Here is an 18,927-nt window from a genome sequence, read left to right on the forward strand (position 1 = left end):
GATACATATTCTATTGGTATATTCTTTAAGTATTGATTATGAACATGTACAAGAAAATGTAGATCAAAAGTCCTATCGAAACTTGTTGGCAATGTCCGATAAAACACTTCAAGAAATGACTCAATTAATAGTGCTCATACTTAAGTTTTCCATCCTCTGTTACTTCATCTGTTACTACATCAATTTAGGAATAAAATCATATTTTAAAGCCAAGATATGTTACATGTTGCCTCTGTAGCCTTTGTTTGATTGGTGTATATCATTCATGTATGAATCCCGTCCTGAATAGTTGAAGTCAAGGTAATTGATATGTACTTTAAAAATCACTCAATGAATTCCCTTTGATGATTGAGAGTTCTATGTAAGCTCAGAACTGTTCAGCTTCCCGATCCTCCTGGCCGTACTCTTCTGTAGTCTCCTCACGATGACATCAAGCGTCGTCGGTTGCGCTGTGGTGATCTGATCCTGGGGGACGTCAAACGCACGGCACACATACTGCACCATGTGAGGGCGGTCTATCTCTGCATCGACCACGTTGATGGCCATTTGAAGTTCTCGCCATGGAATCTCCCTGGTGAATCAAGCAAAATAAAATCCAGTTTGTCAAAAATAGTTCATGTTATCAATATTTTGTTTTGCCCAGTATGCTTGCTTTTTAGTCAAATATCATGCTGAGACAGTGCTCTATCAACCTGTGGTTTGCAGCCCATCAAAAAAATGATAAAATTAAAAAAAATGTACAGTATGTAAATATGTTATGTGTCACATCTTGAGTTAAGCTTGACTTATAAATCATATTTCATCAAATTGGCATAAATTCCTTTTTTAGATTATTGCCACTGTAATGTTATAATGAGAAATAACATATTTGTTAGAAAATGGGAAGCTCCACAGTATTCTATTTTCTTAGTTCAAATAACACAATATAATTGATTCTATTTCATTTTTTTTTACATTTTGATATGACTGTCTTGTTTCTTGTTAATGTTGTGTGAAAGTGGCACCCCCACCCCCATTAATCATTTACTTTTGAAAGATTGATATTGGCCAAAGTAGTCCAACAAGGTAAAAACAAAGTTAAGAAACACTGTGCTAAGAGACAAGTATGGCAAGACATCACAGTCTTACGTTGATGGTAGTTTAATAAATTTATTTCAGTGACAGATGAAAGGGATATTTTGATCTCTCACAGGAAACATAATTTCCGTCAGTAGTTTCCTATTAGGAAATAATGGGCATTGCTAACCATTGTACTGGATTTGTAATAAAAATTCTGGTGATAGTATGAAGTGCTTGATCTATTCTTTCACATGTGCTATCAATGCTTAACATTTCAGAATAGTAATAACGTGTGAGCTTAGTCACATGTCTTGCAATTGAAACAAAGTCACATTTGTTCACTTTTTGTAGAGCAAGTCCTGGATGAAATTAAATTTACATCAGTTTGTAAACAGGAGGTACTAATAGGTATTCAATGCACTGTGCACAGCAATAACTTTGCAAACATGCTCTATAGCCATAACTTGTTATCCAAAAAGTGAAACATGGCTAACAATGTGCATGAGCAATAATTCTGCAGAGTTTTATTCAATAGTGAATCAACAAAATATATTTGAAAAATGAAAAGAAATTATATACTGCAACAAATAGTAAATCTGATGTGCAAATGTGTCATCCAAGTACAAAAGATAGAGTTCTACATGAATTGACTCCTCCAAAAATTCATTAGAATTTCCCTCAATATAGAATTGAATGAAGGTGATATACAATGATTGCAGCCCAAATCAAAAGCAAATGCAAATTTTGCCATAACGCCAAAATAAAAAAAATAAAAAAAGGGCAAATCTCGCTACTAATGATCCACAAATCATTGCACCATCGTAAAGGTCATTTAAAGGGCAATAGATAGAAAGAATGAATAAAAGAAGAAAATCAAACTGAAAGCCAATGTACAGTACCAGAGAACATTTAGCTGGCCATGACAAAATCACACCAATGCCCAAGACCGATGAAAGCTAGTGAGTAAATTTTAATTGGAGTTGGTCAGTGCGACTACCACATAACACTGTGTAAATGCATCTTGTGCTTATAAAGCAATACTTTATAGCCCCATTACACAGAAAGCCTATCAGGCCAATAACACACACCAACATCATGATATTCTTACCTCATATTACATATATCATAGATGGACTTAGCTGTTAGGTATTATTAACAGATTATTGATGATAAAAATGATAGAAAGATAAGGGAACAAATTATGTTTAGATAGTAAAATAAATTGCAGAGTGTGCTGGAAATATATTTGAACACAGAATAGTTAGTTACTTGTGTTAATAAGTATAGTTGTTCAAGACCGATCTAATGTCTGTAGTTCAAATCATAAAAACATGTTGGCAGATCTTATGAAACCGAATATTAATGCTTTATACTTGATATGAAGTAAGAAGTGATATTTACTCAATGTTAATCAGTAGTGTAGTTGTTCAATACTGATCTAATGTCAGTAGTTCATATCATAAAAACATATTGACAGATCTTATGAAACAGAGCATCAATGTTTTATACTCGATATTAAAGTTAGTAACCAAATGTTAATCAGTCCAGCTGTTCTTCAATGTTAATCTATTGTCAGTAAAAAAAACATGATCTTATGAAACAAGACAAGATCTTATGAAACAAGATCTTATGAAACAGAGCATCAAATATTTTATGCGCGATATGAATTCAGCAGTTAAATTAAAACTTACTCTTTCCCTTCCAGTTCTTTCCTGATGTCATCTACATACTGTAGCTTTTCTTCTTGTTCTTGAGATCTGAGAAGTGAGATAAATGGTCCAACAGTACCGTCCTCCTCCTGAAAAAGAGATGAAAATAAGACAGTTTGAGCATTTTGGCATGCACCCGTAATCCAATTGCCAAAGGAAATTATGGATTTTGAGATCTGTGGTTCAAGCCCCGGGTCATGTTTTTGGATGGTGACATCAGAGATAACTCCCCAAATGTAAATATATGATTATCACACATCTTTGAAATCTAATCTACACACAATACAGGACAATTACATCTGTTGCTGGAAGTAATCAGTCACAGGAGGAATTCAAGACGGAGAAATCTGGGTCCAAACGGTACAAAGATTTTCATTGAAAGATTTTTTCTAATTGGTTGATAACAGGAATGTTGAATGATTGTGATTAGTTATCGCCACTTTGCAAGTGATGGCAAATCTTTGTGCTAAGGGTCCCTCAATCTAACAATGTTATTAGTTATTACATGGAAATTAAAGTTTTTGTACAGTGAACTTCAATGAAGCATGAATATATTGACATGAAGATTTTTGTTACAAATTACAAATAAAATCTTGGAGGCAAGTGTTCTGATATGTCAGTAAAAAATGGATATTAACACACCTCTGTGAAGAGATCTTCATAGAGAAGTTTAGTCTCATCTTCAGGCTGAAGTTCTTGAACAGCAGCATCAACCAGGGCTTGGATGCTATCATCATCTTTAATGGTGAAGAACTCTCGTAAGGCTAGCTCTAGGATATCTTTGTTGAAACTCCCCTGGAAAAAAGATGAAATATTTTTCATATACATGAAAAGCAATTTGAAACAGAAATTTAATCAACTACCACCACTATAACATAATCTCCAGCACCACTCCCACCACCCCCATCCCATCACCACCACCACCATCCCATCACCACCACCACCATCATCACCACCAGCACCACCACTATCATCATCATCATCATCAACAACATCATCACCATCATCACTATTGTCATCATCATTGTCATCATTATCATCATTATCTCCATCTTCATCATCTTGTTCATGGTTACTTACCTGTCCCCCTTCCTCTTCATCAGCCTTCTTGAATGCAGCCATGAGCTCTGATAAGACCTCTAACTGATTATGATAAACATCTTCATCCATCTGAAAGAAATAAAAAAGAAAAATCAAAAATGAATATTCGGTAGGAGTACTAAACAATATAAGAGAACAAAAATACATGCCAAAGCATAAAATGACAGCATTTCACTACGAAATTACAAAGTACTAGACTTGAATAAAATAAGTTATCTAATGGCTATTTCCAAATGTTTGTTGACTACTAATTAGGAAGGTTATTACGCCCTCCCTGTCAAAAGTCATGATAAAGCAGTGTAATGAATGATCAATACCACATAAAGAACAGAATTTAGAATTTCTCACCTAATATCTTATCAATCTTAACAGTATTTCAAACTGCCTAAAGACCAATACATCTATTTAACCCATCACCACACCAAGATGCATGAGTAAAACAAAATGAAGCGTCATATCAACTCTCACCTCTCCGATGAGTGTCTTGTAAAAGAGCATAAGATGGTTATCCTTCTCGTTCTCTTCTAGTATACTAAGCAGCATGTACGTCCACTCAAAGGCAAGTTTCTCCTCCGGATACTTCTGTCTCATGAACGAGGCAAGGAAGATATCCATAGGCTCTGGACCTGCTTCTCCTCTCTAGAAGATATAAAAGAATACTTTATATCAATTTTTATTCAATCAAACATAACACAATAAAACATACCATTACATGATATAATGCCTCAGTCACCTTTGATCTACGGTGGCCATACGGCAAGTCATAAACAACGGTTTAAACATTTTTGTAATAGCTACATACAGGTGGTTTGAATAAAACTGCTATTTTTTACTCGCCATATGGCTGCTGTAGGGGAAATGTAACTGCAGCATTAGGGAACCACTACAGTATGGAAGCCTTGCAACTTTTAAGATTAAACCAGGACAAACGATTTGAATTAAGCATTGTATTTTAAAGCTAAAATGAGATTTATGAGTTACAAAATACTAGGATATATAATTGATTTGTGGTTTGTTATAAGCAAGCATCCTACTGATGAAAATTATACTTCTTTTTCAATCTACTCCCCCCCCCCCTTTTCCATTTTTGTTTTTGATGTTGGGGTCACAATTCGATCCAAAAACTCTGGTCCATATTGACAACTCTTTGAGAGCCAAGTGTGACATATCTCTATAGAGTTATCTTCTTCAAGTTTTACTGACATCCTTGTCTCATTCTCAGTTTTCACACAAAAAATGACTGTTCTTACCATTCCCAGACAATTTGAAAAGGTTCAAGGACAAAACTGCTGACAAAATAAACATAAAAAAACATCTCTGTAAAATTTGGCTATCCTAGAAACTTCTGAATACTATTTGGGATTGAAGGATACAGATGACTGGCTGACGAAGGCAAATCGATAAATTGGTATGGGAACATCAGGAGGAGGGATGATATTGATTGCCAGTTTCTTGCAAAGCTTCCTCAGACTTCTGTTAATGTGAGTTGACATAACTTACCTCTTGATTTTGTTTTGTTTTCTCCCTCCATATTTCTTTGATGAGGACACCAGCATCATTTTCATCCATCTTTCTCTTCCTCAGCTTGCCTTCATATCGCATGTACACAGGTACATCATCACCAAGACCCTGGGTGGTGGGTTAGAAAGAATTGGAAATGAGTAAACACCTTAGATATCTTGGCAGTAATTTGATTCAAGAAAAATTTATTAAATTTTATCTCTTGTATCCTATGTCATAGTGATTTCTTCCTGCAAGGGGGGGGGTGTTTCACAAACATTTAACTGTGAAGTAAAATCATGCTTAGTGCTGACGCTTACATGAAACTCACATCAGAACAATTACAACTTGACACGTACATCTCTTTTACAAAACATGGGCCCTTGTCCTCAAAAGAACTGCAAATGATAAAATCGATCTCAACCCCTAAAATTAATCTCAAAGTTACAGTCAAGTTTCGCCACTTGCAATTCTTTATGAGTCACAGGTATTGTTTGCATATACTATCACCATAACAATACCAAGTATAACCTCAATAGTTGTTCATCTAAAACCAAGGTTCATGGCTAACTAATGGTAAACAAAAACTATTTACTCCACCATTACATAAATATAGCTTATAACCATGGCATCCCAACATTTTCACTGTGACCACCGCACTGTTGACTTCCATTGCCATGGCAACCGCATCACTCACCTTTGGTTCAAAGTACTCGTAGCCTTCCCCGTCTCCCATGATCTCTTTAAGGAGTAACGTGACAAGTTGATCGCTCTTCTTGCCTTGTGATATTTGAACCCATCTCTCTTCGCCTCCTTCCAGCACCTCAGCGCAGCGGTCCCAGTCAGGTCTGTGAAGAATACCAAAGAACATTTTTAACAGTATTTATATATGAAAAGAATTTATAAAAATGTTTGATAATGTATTGTCCATGAGGTACTACTTTCAATTAAACATTAATTGATTTCATCCAATCACAATACTTATCATGAAGATGTGAAGTGATGGGAACATTTCTGTGTGTGTGTGTGTGTGTGGGTGTATGTGGACAAAAGAAAGGGAAATCAATAAACATTTGAACATCAAACTCTATGTTTGTCGCATTTTCATTCTTCGTATGAATCCCAAAATATATTCCAAATACATCATCTAATATAATTCAACATCTAATATGCACTCTACAAAGACACATCACCAGAATCAATATCAATTTCACAGCTGATAGCCATAAGTTGCCTTGTCAGTCAGTGAGGGAAATCAGATGTTATTCAGATGTTAATGCAAGGATTACAATGGAATGGTGGGGGGGCAGAAGAGTATTGGAGAGTTGCAATAAGTGAGAGACAGGAGACAGTCAGAGAAGTGGGACCAGGATGTTATCTGAGATAATTTGCCCATCATACATACCTAGGTGTTGCTGTTCTCTTGAGGTTTTCAAGCTCTTGGTAGAAGTCATCTCTCTGTGCAATGATCTGCTTATTCACATCCAACAGAGCCCTGTTACATACACAAAGGAAAGGAAAAAAAAACAGTTTTAACAAGCTGTAAATAACATTTCATGAAGTTTTCATGCACATGTGCGATTCTTGTCAGCGCATGAGGGTGTTTTGTGTAATAAAAGAAGTCTCAGAGACTAAAGGTAATTTTTATGAATTATTGTCTCTATTTCCATTTTTTCTGTTTATATTGTTGATGGAGTTGTTGTGATAGTCATATCAGGAGGGCATTTTCTGAAGCTTACCCCCCCCCCCTCCCTGATATGACATATGGGGGCTTGTTTGGGAGTCGAACCCGGGAACTCTTGCATCCCAAGCAAGAATCATATGACAAAGTAAATTGAAAATAGTTGACTCAAATGCAAGAGAATCAACCAATTAATGCATTTGCTAATATAGACCAATCCCATTTCAGAGCAATGTTACTTATGGCAGCCAATGTAAACATTTTATGCATACCGTGGATTCTTAAAATAATTTCAGTCAGTGTTGATGAATCTTTCCCACCCTCCAATGAATTCTTATGAAATGAAAATGTCAATGATTAAAGTGAATAGAAAATAAGAATAAGAAGCTAGGCTAGTTGATAAAAGAAATAAAACTCACTCATGCTCTGCTCTCAGCTGATTGTAGTCACCATTCAAAGTCTCATGTTCTTCTAGCAATTTCTGTAAATAAAACCATGTCATAATGATGTTTAAAAAAAGGTTGACTTTATATAATTTTGGATCATTGATGTTATCATTGACAGCTTGAATTCAAACAAAGATAAATAAAAAAAAAACGCTAACGATTACTTTGAAACAAACCCACATTTAGCCTGAATAAGCCTGAGTCGAATCGATTTTAAAATCGGTGTTCGATCGATGTCATCGAACACCGGTGCAGATTTTGCAAAATCGGTGCATCGAAAAAAAAAAAAAATACGTCGGCCGGCCGATTCGTTTGGTTTACACAATCAATCATCAAAATATCAGTAATGTCCAACTTTACTACTACTTACTTGATTTCTATTGCCCCCAAAATGAAACCGAATGAGTAATTATGATGCTATTCACCATTAATTTGAAGTTTATTTCGATCATAGTTCGAGTCTTACTCGTCTGCTCGTGCCGAGATAATTTATGCACGATGAATTCATGAATGGAAGTCATGGCCATCGATCGTGCATGCGCAGTACTGTTCTTTAATCAAACCAGAAAATGGCCGGAAATTGACGCGATCAACGTAAAATAAATCTTGCTTTCATGAACAATATTAAAATCATGACCATAGAACATTATTTAATCGTAATATCTAACAATAATTTGCATATGATAATCATTAATATGAATTTAGAGCTTGATGTGAAACGTTTGTATTTCGTTTCAATTTTCAATGGCGGACATCTCATGACGATCGACTTGACTTCTTGAGTCGAGCTAGTGCACTTGTCTAAAAAAAATAATCATCACATCAGGATTGATTCTCGAACATTGTCTACATGCAAAAACTCTGTTCAAGTTCGTAATATCACCATATAATATCATTTTACATGACAAAACAGAGAAAATTGCGTTTGATATTTTTTCCCATCAATTTGAAGCTAGTTTGTGCCCAACTTTGGGCTCTGATTTCATGAATGGGAAAATATGTCATACGTCATCAAACACGCATGCGCATTGTGCTTATTTTCTCGGAGCTTGGAGGAGACGTCCAGAGATGGAACAATAGAATTATTTCTTCCATATGAACATAACATACTTTGCTGACATCGTCAATATTCTTAGTATGACCATAAAATCTTGTTAAATCGTAATAATTTAGATGAATTTAGGGCTCGATTCGAAACATTCGTATTTATTTTGATCGCATGCTCAATTGCGTCTAAAAAACTGGATTGTCATTATCAGGATTAATTCTCGAACATCGTCATAACTCATTCCACAATCTTTCCTCACAATCGTTATATCAGCATTGAATAGCAATTCAAATGACCATCCAGAGAAAATTACGTATTTATTCCCATAAATTTATTTGGAGCTCATTTTGGATCCAACTACACAATCTCAGGCAAGTTACAGCGCTCTCCGTTGATTGCAATTGTTTGCTGGCGCTGACGTCAAGCACGCCTGTCGTTTCGGGAGAGTGAGTGTACGGAGCTGCGGACGGGGCTGGTGAATGGACTGCGAATGCTAGTTGACCGAAAATCATTCGGATCGACTCTGCGTGATTCATGTCTTTATTATTGTTTCATTTTAAACTTATATGTTGTCATCTGCAAATATCATTGTTGAAGATATTTTGGGAAGAATTCTGCTTTGGTCCCCGGCCTTTTTTGTGTGTTTGGTGATCATGGAAAATACAAACGAACTTTGCTCTGTCATCTGCTTGTGCAACGCTCACCCGGCCAACGCCAGCGCATACCGTCAGTGCGTAGTGCATATGCAAAGCGCATCGCATCGACGCAAAAACAAAAGACTAAATTTTCCCCGCCTTCAATATTCGATGCATCGATGTTCGATCGAATTAGAGCTGTCGAACACCGGTTTTCAAAATAATCGATATGACTCAGGCTTAAGCCTGAAATTAGTTCCACTTCAGATAAAAAGATAAAACCATACTTGAAATGAAAAATACACATTCATATTTTGTTTCTTATCATTTATTTACTAAGTGGAGCTCTGTGATTAGAATAGAATGGAAACAGCTCTGTCTTTTAAAGAGTATTTCATCACTGAGATTGATACTTTTTGTTCATCAATCTCAAAGTGTTATTGTTGATCTGAATCAAGTACTCTTTCACAGGATGGGGACTTGGGTTTATTTTCATTTGGTCTAATGCCAATTTGTCTACTTTCATTTGGTCTACCATCAGTTTGTTCAATATCCACATGGTCTAATTGCCATTTAGACCACTCCCCATTTTGTAAAATAACGAGTTGGTCCAATACTAGTAGCTATTTACTTCATATACCATTTGGTCTTATTAGACTAAGTGTTTAATCGGCAAAATGAAAGAAATTAAAACAAATTTTAGACTGGTTATGAGACGAAATGGTCATAGACAAACTGGTGATTAGACAAAGTGATGATTGGACCAAATGGTCGCTAGACAAAATGTTGGACGGAATGACATAGGACTAAATAAAGGTAGACCAAGTGGTGAGTGGACGAGTTGGCAGTAGAAATAGGACCTGGGGGTGTACCAGTCTTGCTGTTTCCTGTATTAGGTTCCTTGTCAAAAGAGTGGCATCTTTAGCACAAAAAGGTCCAAAAGCAGCTATTTGATTACCAATCCTCACATTTCATCACGGACAAAGAAGTGGGGAATGTTGGAAAACTACTATGAAAAGACACACAGTGCTCTTAAAGCAGGATTCCCGCTAAATTACACAGCAGGCTTTTGAAAAGTTGCGCTACAAGTTATTTGATTGTTTTAATTAAAACCAACATACCTTATGTTCCGCAGTCAGTAATTCAAAATCTCTTCTCGGAACCACATCACCATAGTTGGCTATCATTTCATTCAATCTCTGAGTTGCATCTGTTAGATCCTCCCGTGCTTTCCTAAAAGAGCAATCAATTTGATTTATTTCATGATTTCATTGGAAACAATGTTGTTTAGACCATGATTATAGAAAAATATATTCTCTAGTACAGATATCATTAAAGCATTATTTACATCCTCATCCTATCGTAAAGAAACAAAACAATCTATTGAATTGAATGTATATATATATAGGAGTGAGTGTACTACGAGCTTACAAGGTGTTAAGCATGTATATTTTTGCTATAATTTGCAATTTGAAGTCAATTTTTACCAGTGTAAACTACATAAAGCAGTCAAGAAAACAAATTTAAGAATTTTGGAAACATGAAGATGAAAGTCCATAATCTGAGTCAAGGCTTTTCATTGCTCCAGTATCTTAGTATGTGTTGTCAATTATACTACAAATATCAGTATACATGTTTGACTTACATGCAAATTTTAAACTGTTTTAGGATTTAAACTAGGAAGACTCAGTTGGAATAAATGAATGCATCAACAAACGCAAACAAACTTTTACCACACATTCTGCTCGATAGCAAGTCCATAGCTAAAGTTTACTGCAGAATAACAAATAACATTTACATTGAAATTTTGTGTTGCATCCATCTGAGGGGAGAGTTGCTAAAGATAAATTCCAGTTGTGGTAAAGATTTCAAAATGAGTTTGTACAGAATCCAATGAAATGACCACCAAAGTGTCTGTTTGTATAAACAAATATGCACCAAAGATTCTGGAAAAAAATTGTGTAATTGCTGAGAAATTAGCAAATAAGCACCGGATTCGGGTCAAGCGTCAGGCTGACATTCAGAGCAATAACAATACACTGTCCCACGTGTGCTTATCTGTGTCGGTGATCTTCAGTGTAGATTTCAAGATTTCACAGAGTTCAGTTTATGTTACTGTACCAGATCTACATCCTCGATGATATAGTGACAATTAAGCTTGGTTTCACACACTTTCTTGTGTAATCAGTGTTTACTGCAACTATTTTCATTTATCTTTAAAGTGTGACAGCACACATCGTTATCACAGGAGGATCTCCATATAGAATTAGCATTCTCCATACGCTCACCTCTTTCTTATTGTATACCGGTACCTAATATGTTCTCAAACTTTCATTGCTCTTTTTCTTTGATTTTTTTATGTCTTCACACAAGCTAACTTGTTCCAGGGTTTCATTTCCCTTCAACCCTTACCTGAGAGCAATCTTCATCTTGACGGGGTCTTCCTTAGCTTCAGCAGGGACCTCTTGGTTACCCTGGGCCTTCTGATAATCCTCCTGCTGGTAACGAAGGTCGTTGATATCTGAGACGAGCAACTTACGAGCGTCACACTCATCACGATACATCTGATACTGTTCAGCTATCTTCTCTTGGAGCTGTGATGGGGTTCACAGAGAAAGAGAATCACATGAATTATCATGACACCGAGGATTAATAATGGAAGACATGCAACACAGTCGGCATTCATGTGGGATAAACACTCTAGGGTCCATATTCTGAACTAGGGTTTAATTCAAATGGTTTAAAATTGTGGTTTAAATATGGATGGTCAACTAAGACACCAATCTCTAACAGAACAAGTTGAATTTATCAGTTTTACATATGACAAACAAATTATTAATAATTATCAGGGAATAATGGTTTGAAATGTTTTCTCCACCATAAAAACATGAAGAAAGAGCAAGGTAAGCAAAAGAAACAATAAAAAACAAACTTCTGACATTTTTTACTTCCCATAATTTTTAGCACAGAGTTCGACCATAGTCCAAGTGCAAACCAGTCTTCAGAATGAGGGCATAGCTCTCTTGTGACTCAATATCAACAAGGCAATTTCTTGAGTGCACATATCTATTCTGCAGAGCAATTGAGGCACAAGTTGTCATATCACCTGTCTTTAGCCCGTACCCATCCAGGCGTACAAGTATTTCAAATAATTAAATTCCTACAAACTGCCCATTTACTACTCCCAAATCAAGTTCTGCCTGATATGGATGAAGTTCTTGCAAAATAAAATATACATAATGGGTCGGACTTGAAAAATGATCCTCTGGTTGGAAGGCGAAGGTCAGAACCATTGAACCATGATGATTCCACAATAGTGACACATCAAGAATGACTAGAAGTTCTTTATTTCCAAAAGTCTATTTCTTTGTCATGATCACCTTTGCGTAAGACCAACCCTAAACTATTGTTTTCATTGTATTTTTACCTTCCATATTCACAAGATCTCAATTTCAAACACTGTTTACATGAAAAATTGTATATTTTCATTATAATTGCTCATGGCAATACAAACTAGCTGCTTTCACACAAATTTTATTCTTAAAGTCTTTCAAATAATTATATATCCAAGAGATTCCATATTGAAAAACAAATGAAAATCAAATAAACTTTGTTAACCTCAATAACTTGTTCAGATTTCCATAGATACTAAGAGTCTGTTAGGTCATGTCCTGGATAGTTGTCCAATGGTATTTTCCTTCGTTTGGTGATTTTTTTTTGTCCTATATGTCCACTACCAAGAGGTTAGGAAGGATATTTGAATTGTAGTCATCTATTATTACCTTTTCAATCTGCATCTGTAATGAAAACTGTTCCTCCTTCATCCCACCGATACGGTCAAGGAGAGCTTGTTTCTCGTTCTTCAGGTCTTTCATCTCCTGTCTCTCGTCTTCTCGTAGAGCCATGATCTTCTGATCACACTGCTCGGATACCGTCACCAGCATGGACTGTGTCAGAGAGAGGGTGAAATTTATATATATATAATTGATTTAAAATCTGGATTTGATTTCAGTGTGATCATTAATCAAGTCAAGCTTTGATCACACTCCTCTGAAACTGTCACTGGTACGGACGAGTTGGGATAAAAGGGGGATTACATATTTGATGTCAAATATGTATTTTATTTGAGTGCAATCCTGCACCAGGCAGGGATTATGATAATCTGAACCAATCTAAATGTGACTTCAATTACAGGTAGTTGCCTATTGAGAAAAGTAAATTTCACAAGGTTTAAAACTTACTTATTTCTTTTGTAATCCTGAAATATTGGAAAGCTGTCTGTAAAGGACCTAGAGTAAATTTTAATGGTTTTGTGCTTTGTTTTTCTTTTGTTTTACAAATATTACGGTAGTTTATTATCATTATCATTAATATCAGCCCAAATCATTTTCGAAACCTTACATAATGATTCAAGTAAGAGAGTCAAAAGGGGCCTAAGCTTTCAATCCTAGCAGAATCTTCTTCGGAGGCAAAATGACAAACACATAAGGTGGAACAACCTTCAAATATGATAGATGCTGTTTGGAATCAACCAGAAAGCATCAAACACCTGGGACATTAATCTTTTAGAATAATTATGCATTTTGTGAAACTTCCAGGTTATACTGCATGTAATGTATGTTACCTTAAGAGGTTCAAGTTCTCTGATCTTTTCTCTTTGATGTGATAACATGACTTCATATTCATTCTTGATGGCAGAGAAGATTGGTTTATAGGCCTTGAAATCTTCAATCAGGTACTCAAATACTTCCCGATATGCCTGATAAAAACAGGTAATAAAACAAAAGCAAGAATATATATTTCAAAACAAAGTCATTCAACTTAGACAATAAAACATTAGGTTTATGAATTCAACAGGAGGGAAATTCAACCAGCTAATTCTTTCAAGGTGTTATGAAAGTAACATTTCAATACTACAAATATTGATTTCAGACACGGACAATGATGTTATGCTACTTTTCCTGTCTATTGAACCCATTCTAGTTTCACATCCCGAATTTATATCCATTTCTTCAAGCTTTTCCTCTCCCCTTTCCTTTCCAATCTCAAATTCTACTTTTCCTGTATTAGCATTTGATTAGTATTGTTGCTATTAATACAACCAGGATAAAACACACTCACTCTCACAGGTGCAATTTGATATAAGGGCTACCTTCTCAAAATCTGTATTTTCTCGGATAACCCAAAAAGTGTGTGTTGAAAATTTTATTTTTTGTGAAATGACCCACAAAATAAGATCAATGATGGTTTTGTGAAACACTCCCCTGAATGACTATCATTTGGGACAATCAATGACAATTTTTTTTAATGATGCTCACCTGTAATCTTGTGTCACTTGGACCTGCCCTTCCTCCGTCCACATTTCTGAGTTCTTTTTTGAGAAAGACTTCCAACTGCTCCAGGAACTTTGGTTTTGGTACCATCGACTGATGCGGACCTCCGCCTTCCCCAGTGCTTTGTCCTCTGCCATATCCATCAGCACTGGAACCCCTTGGCCTCTGGGAGGATGGCAGGGAGGGGCGGGCTGCAGCCTGAGCTGTGGCATGGGCTGGCCATGTATCCAAGTTTCCTGCCTTTGTATCTACAAACGGCTGTTAGTTGAAATGAAGGAAGGCAATATCATTGACAAAGAAGTTAATGCTGCTAAGATGTTATTGGATCAATGGGGATGACATTGGCCAAAGTTCACCCCCCAAAAAATTAAATCATTGCCGCCCAGGTTTTCAGCACACTTAAAGAAATGTACATAAGAGCATATTGTCCATGCACCCACTTTAATAGGAACCTTATTACTAAAGGTAAGAGGCACGTCTTTCATGCAGGAATCCTACATTCATTCATCAACATTTATCAGAAATATAACAAAGGGGAATCAGTAAAATCTGCTGTGAAAGACACATAGCATCTTTATACTACAAAATTCTTGCTAGATTGAAAGCTTCAGTCTCTGTTCATCACTTTTTCCATTGAACTACGGAGGAGAAGTAAAAAAATCCCTCTTTTTTTATACTCCTCTAAACACAGATTTCAGCTGCCTTAATTCTTGATAGATCATTCACAACTGGATCAGATTCTGTGTACACATGTGCAAAATATAGGCCTACATTTAAATATTTGTAACAAGCAGAAGTGGGTGTCAACAACCTTCTTTAGGCTGAAAATATTATGACATGAACAAAGAAAATCAAACTAACATTGAAAATTTCATCAAAATCAATTTAAATATTTGCATTATTTCAGTGAAACAGGTAGATATATGAATTCATGAATATTCAATGAGCAAACTGATAATATAAAATCCCAACTTGTTCTTTTCTATTTTATTTAATGAAACTATGTTTATTAAAACTTTGTCCTCCAAGAACGAGAAAAAAAGAGGAATGATAACTGATTTTAGATTTTCATCACTGCATATTTTATTATAAGGGAGACATATCAACCTCATATGAATGAATATATATAATAATTATAATTTCATGTAATAACATAAGGGAAAATGGGGATGTGACATAATTACCCTTCCTAATGAATACTCATGATGTGCATATCATTGTGTTTTTACTGATTATTGCAAAACTTTTAAATTCAATAACTTTATTTGTGATCAGATTTTGATGAAATTTTCAGCATTTTAATCTATGAATTGTATTCAACTTATTTTGATAAAATTATTTTCAGCCCAGAGTACCACTTTACATTACATATTACCATAGAATTTTACAATCAACATTAAATGAAATGCTTGATGTCTACCTTTAATGCTTGAGGTTCAGGCAGTTTGTGTTTGCCACCTTCCCCTATCTGGTAGCTTGGTCCTTGGAGTCCACTGAAAGCTTTACCTGCCCGAGGTGATATCACAGCATTGATATTTGCTGGTGGAGGTGGACTGCAAAAGATTTAAGAATAGATTAATTACTAATATTGGCAAAACGGTGGCTAATTTTGTTACCTTTTGCGACGGTTCCAAGAAAATCTGAGATTCTGGACAAAGTAAAAAAATCACCATTTTGCAAAATGAGATACCAATTATACAATACAATACGATACAATTATCTTTGCTTTGTCTGCTTGACTTTTTTTCCAGTAAAACTTTGCAAAACTACATCTAGATCTATATTTATTAAGGTCACTTTTTTTATGCAACTTCTCATAAACACCAAATAGAAGGCAAGATCCTATAGTCAAAATCACTCAATGGAATTTATAAAGTAGATCTAAGTCGACGGTTTAGCTGGTATCAGATCAGGATCTCAAAATTGTATAGCTAAGTTCCAATGTGCACTCAGCTGAAAAAGTGCCCTGGGCTGGGCCCTGGCATCACAATCATTAGACCAAAAGCTTAGGCCTCTGTTATGTTGATTGTTCCGCTGAACTCCGTTGGCTCCACTCATCAATTACAGAGACTGAAGTTCCAACTCGATCTGTACAGGGATCAATGGCCATATCAATGGCCACAAATAATAAAATATATTACGTAATTATAAATAATTGATATAATATTACTAATTATTTATAATCACGTAATATATTTTATTATTTGTAAAATAATAATTTTTATCTATAAATTAATTTCTAGAACAGCATCGCTAACCGGAAGTACGTAATACATAAGCGGTTCAAGGGTCGACGCCATTGAATTTGCGTTGTTTACATCGGTATTACATGTGGATCGAGGGGTCTACGCGACATCGATCTGGTAAGAATCCTTTATTTTTTCCCCTTTTTTCCTATGCATTAGGTGTAGGAAGGTGTAGAGTTAAATAAAATCACAAGCAATTACGTAATTTTTAATAAAAAAGATGGATTTCCAAGGGGAATCCATCTTTATTATGGTGCTTTGCTTAGGACACTATTACAAAAGTGTCAAGACGTCAATGATGAAGAAGTATGTCAGTTTGTCAAAAATAATCATCATTGCATCCTCAAGACTATATTAAACCCCCTAATGGTGGCTGCACGATCACGAGCTGTCTGTGTACCAGGAGAATTTTTTTTAAATCAATAAACTCCTTGAAACAGATGGCTGCAAGCTGTCTAATGTTACAATTATATGAACATAATTTACACATTCATTGGAAATTTGGATTAATGATTGACATGCACTTCTGTATTGTCTATTCAGTATATTTTATTAGGTCCATGTAAACAAAGTCAACGTTTAGTGCCAGACTGCCAGATTGAAGGGATCAGGTAGCCAGGCGGCTTCTAGAGAGTAAAAATCATTTACTAACGTAAGCTTACTCTCATACGAAGCCAGGTCTTCCTGGTCATTGACCCACACGACGGAAGCCAAAACCTAAAACTTTCACCCCCAAGATTTCTACTTTCCTTCTAGAAGATCTAGGCCTAGCCCTAAATCATGGGATAAAACTTCATGTCCGACATTTCTACACTGCACGCGTCGGGTAACGTTGGCGAAGAACAATAGGAAGAAAGATGGCGGCGTAAACATCGGGCAAGTCTCTTCCGTCTTTTCACAATATTTTTCTCATTTTTTAAATGAATTCTTGTTCAAAAAATAACAACGAGAGTGTAGAAATGTCGGACATGAAGTTTTATCCCATGTACATGATTTCATTTAGGGCTGATCTTTTAGAACTTAGTTAGAAGGAAAGTAGAAATCTCGGGGGGGGGAAGTTTCAGTTCAGGTTTTTGCCTTGGCTTCTGTCGTGTGGGTCAATGACCAGGAAGACCTGGCTTCATATGAGAGTAAGCTTACGTTAGTAAATGATTTTTACTCTCTAGAAGCCGCCTGACTAGGGATCAGGGAACGGGTACGAGTGACGACTCTTTTTTATGTTTTTACCAGCCTGTCGAGCTGGCCGCTGAACGAGCGGATTGTCCATGACAGTTTAGCCGGCTCTACCGGCCTAGAAAAGTGGCACTCCGGTGAGACCGTGCGAATTTTGTCGCACAGAACGTTTGATAAATAAGTCGAAAATTTGATATTTACCTCGATCTCTGAATTGGTGGTAACTTTGCCAGTGCCTTTGCTGACATTTCTACTATATGAATGTATTTAGCAGTTACAAAACCTCCCTCGATAAGTGTAACGTAAAGTTAGGTTGATCACACAAAAGTTCAATTCACGGCCGACCTACTCGCTTGACCCGTTGTTATGGTAGCATGCAAGTACACAGGGCGCCCGCATCCCATATGCCAAATGCACACATGCATTATCAGCGCAGTATTTGAGACATGGTTCTTGTGCAATATTCAGGAGCAAGAAAAACTCAAGAAGAAGAGTGAAAAAAAATTACTGTTGTAACCTTGCAAAAAACATTTCTTAATGTTTCATTTGCATTTAATAGAGTTAATAGGGGTAATATGTGGGGTATTGGAGTAACTACTCCATGTAAATTGATTGGTTCATCATCGAAAAACATTTTTGACCAATGAATGAGAGACTTTCGTTGGATATAAACTTTATTATTTATACTTGGAAATCTTATCGTAAGACTAGTAGATCGCTGGATTATTATATTAGAGTTGATAAAGCCATTATTTATGAGTTCAAACTTAACATGGGCCTCGTATTTATATCGCTAAAATCGTAAGCCTATCTCTTCTCTTTGTTCATCATCTTCATATTATTTCCTGATCCGATATATGGGGTGATGCAAATCTGGCCATTCAGAAAAACAGAAGTTTCAGATGTTAGACTTTAGAAACAGAAACCGGTCGTTAATATTGAAGAATGCATTTGGTGGAAGTAAAAAGACACATCGATATTCACCTCATATTCCAC

General features: G+C 35.9%; 1 protein-coding gene across 2 annotated transcripts; it reads right to left on the reverse strand.

The window, feature by feature from the left end:
* Positions 1 to 184: 184 nt before the first annotated feature.
* LOC121407525 (translin-associated factor X-interacting protein 1-like) lies at positions 185 to 18,310 on the reverse strand. Of its 2 annotated transcripts, XM_041598654.1 has the most exons (17): positions 18,133 to 18,310; positions 15,933 to 16,065; positions 14,498 to 14,770; positions 13,804 to 13,938; positions 12,962 to 13,126; positions 11,592 to 11,773; positions 10,301 to 10,412; positions 7,470 to 7,531; positions 6,775 to 6,864; positions 6,067 to 6,217; positions 5,370 to 5,498; positions 4,338 to 4,508; positions 3,849 to 3,938; positions 3,411 to 3,563; positions 2,751 to 2,857; positions 2,168 to 2,198; positions 485 to 571 (listed from the first exon to the last, which is right to left on the reverse strand). In XM_041598654.1, the coding sequence occupies exons 1-16, from the start codon at positions 18,177 to 18,179 to the stop codon at positions 2,195 to 2,197; spliced, it is 2,004 nt and encodes a 667-aa protein (XP_041454588.1). In that variant the 5' UTR covers positions 18,180 to 18,310; the 3' UTR covers positions 485 to 571; positions 2,168 to 2,194. The 2 variants fall into 2 exon arrangements, with proteins under 2 accessions (XP_041454587.1, XP_041454588.1); XM_041598653.1 differs by lacking the exon at positions 2,168 to 2,198 and having other exon boundaries at positions 185 to 571.
* Between the last annotated feature and the right edge of the window lie 617 nt (positions 18,311 to 18,927).

Source organism: Lytechinus variegatus, chromosome 2 (assembly GCF_018143015.1).
Source record: "Lytechinus variegatus isolate NC3 chromosome 2, Lvar_3.0, whole genome shotgun sequence".
Lineage (NCBI taxonomy): Eukaryota > Metazoa > Echinodermata > Echinoidea > Temnopleuroida > Toxopneustidae > Lytechinus > Lytechinus variegatus.

Bases quoted from the DNA above. Each gene is read 5' to 3' on its own strand.
- LOC121407525 (XM_041598653.1), bottom strand. From the start codon at position 18,179: ATGTCAGCAAAGGCACTGGCAAAGTTACCACCAATTCAGAGATCGAG. The intron at 16,066-18,132 runs GTAAATATCAAA...AATCTTTTGCAG, and splicing joins CCACCAATTCAGAGATCGAG to TCCACCTCCACCAGCAAATA. The intron at 4,509-5,369 runs GTAAGTTATGTC...TATATCTTCTAG, and splicing joins AAACAAAACAAAATCAAGAG to AGAGGAGAAGCAGGTCCAGA.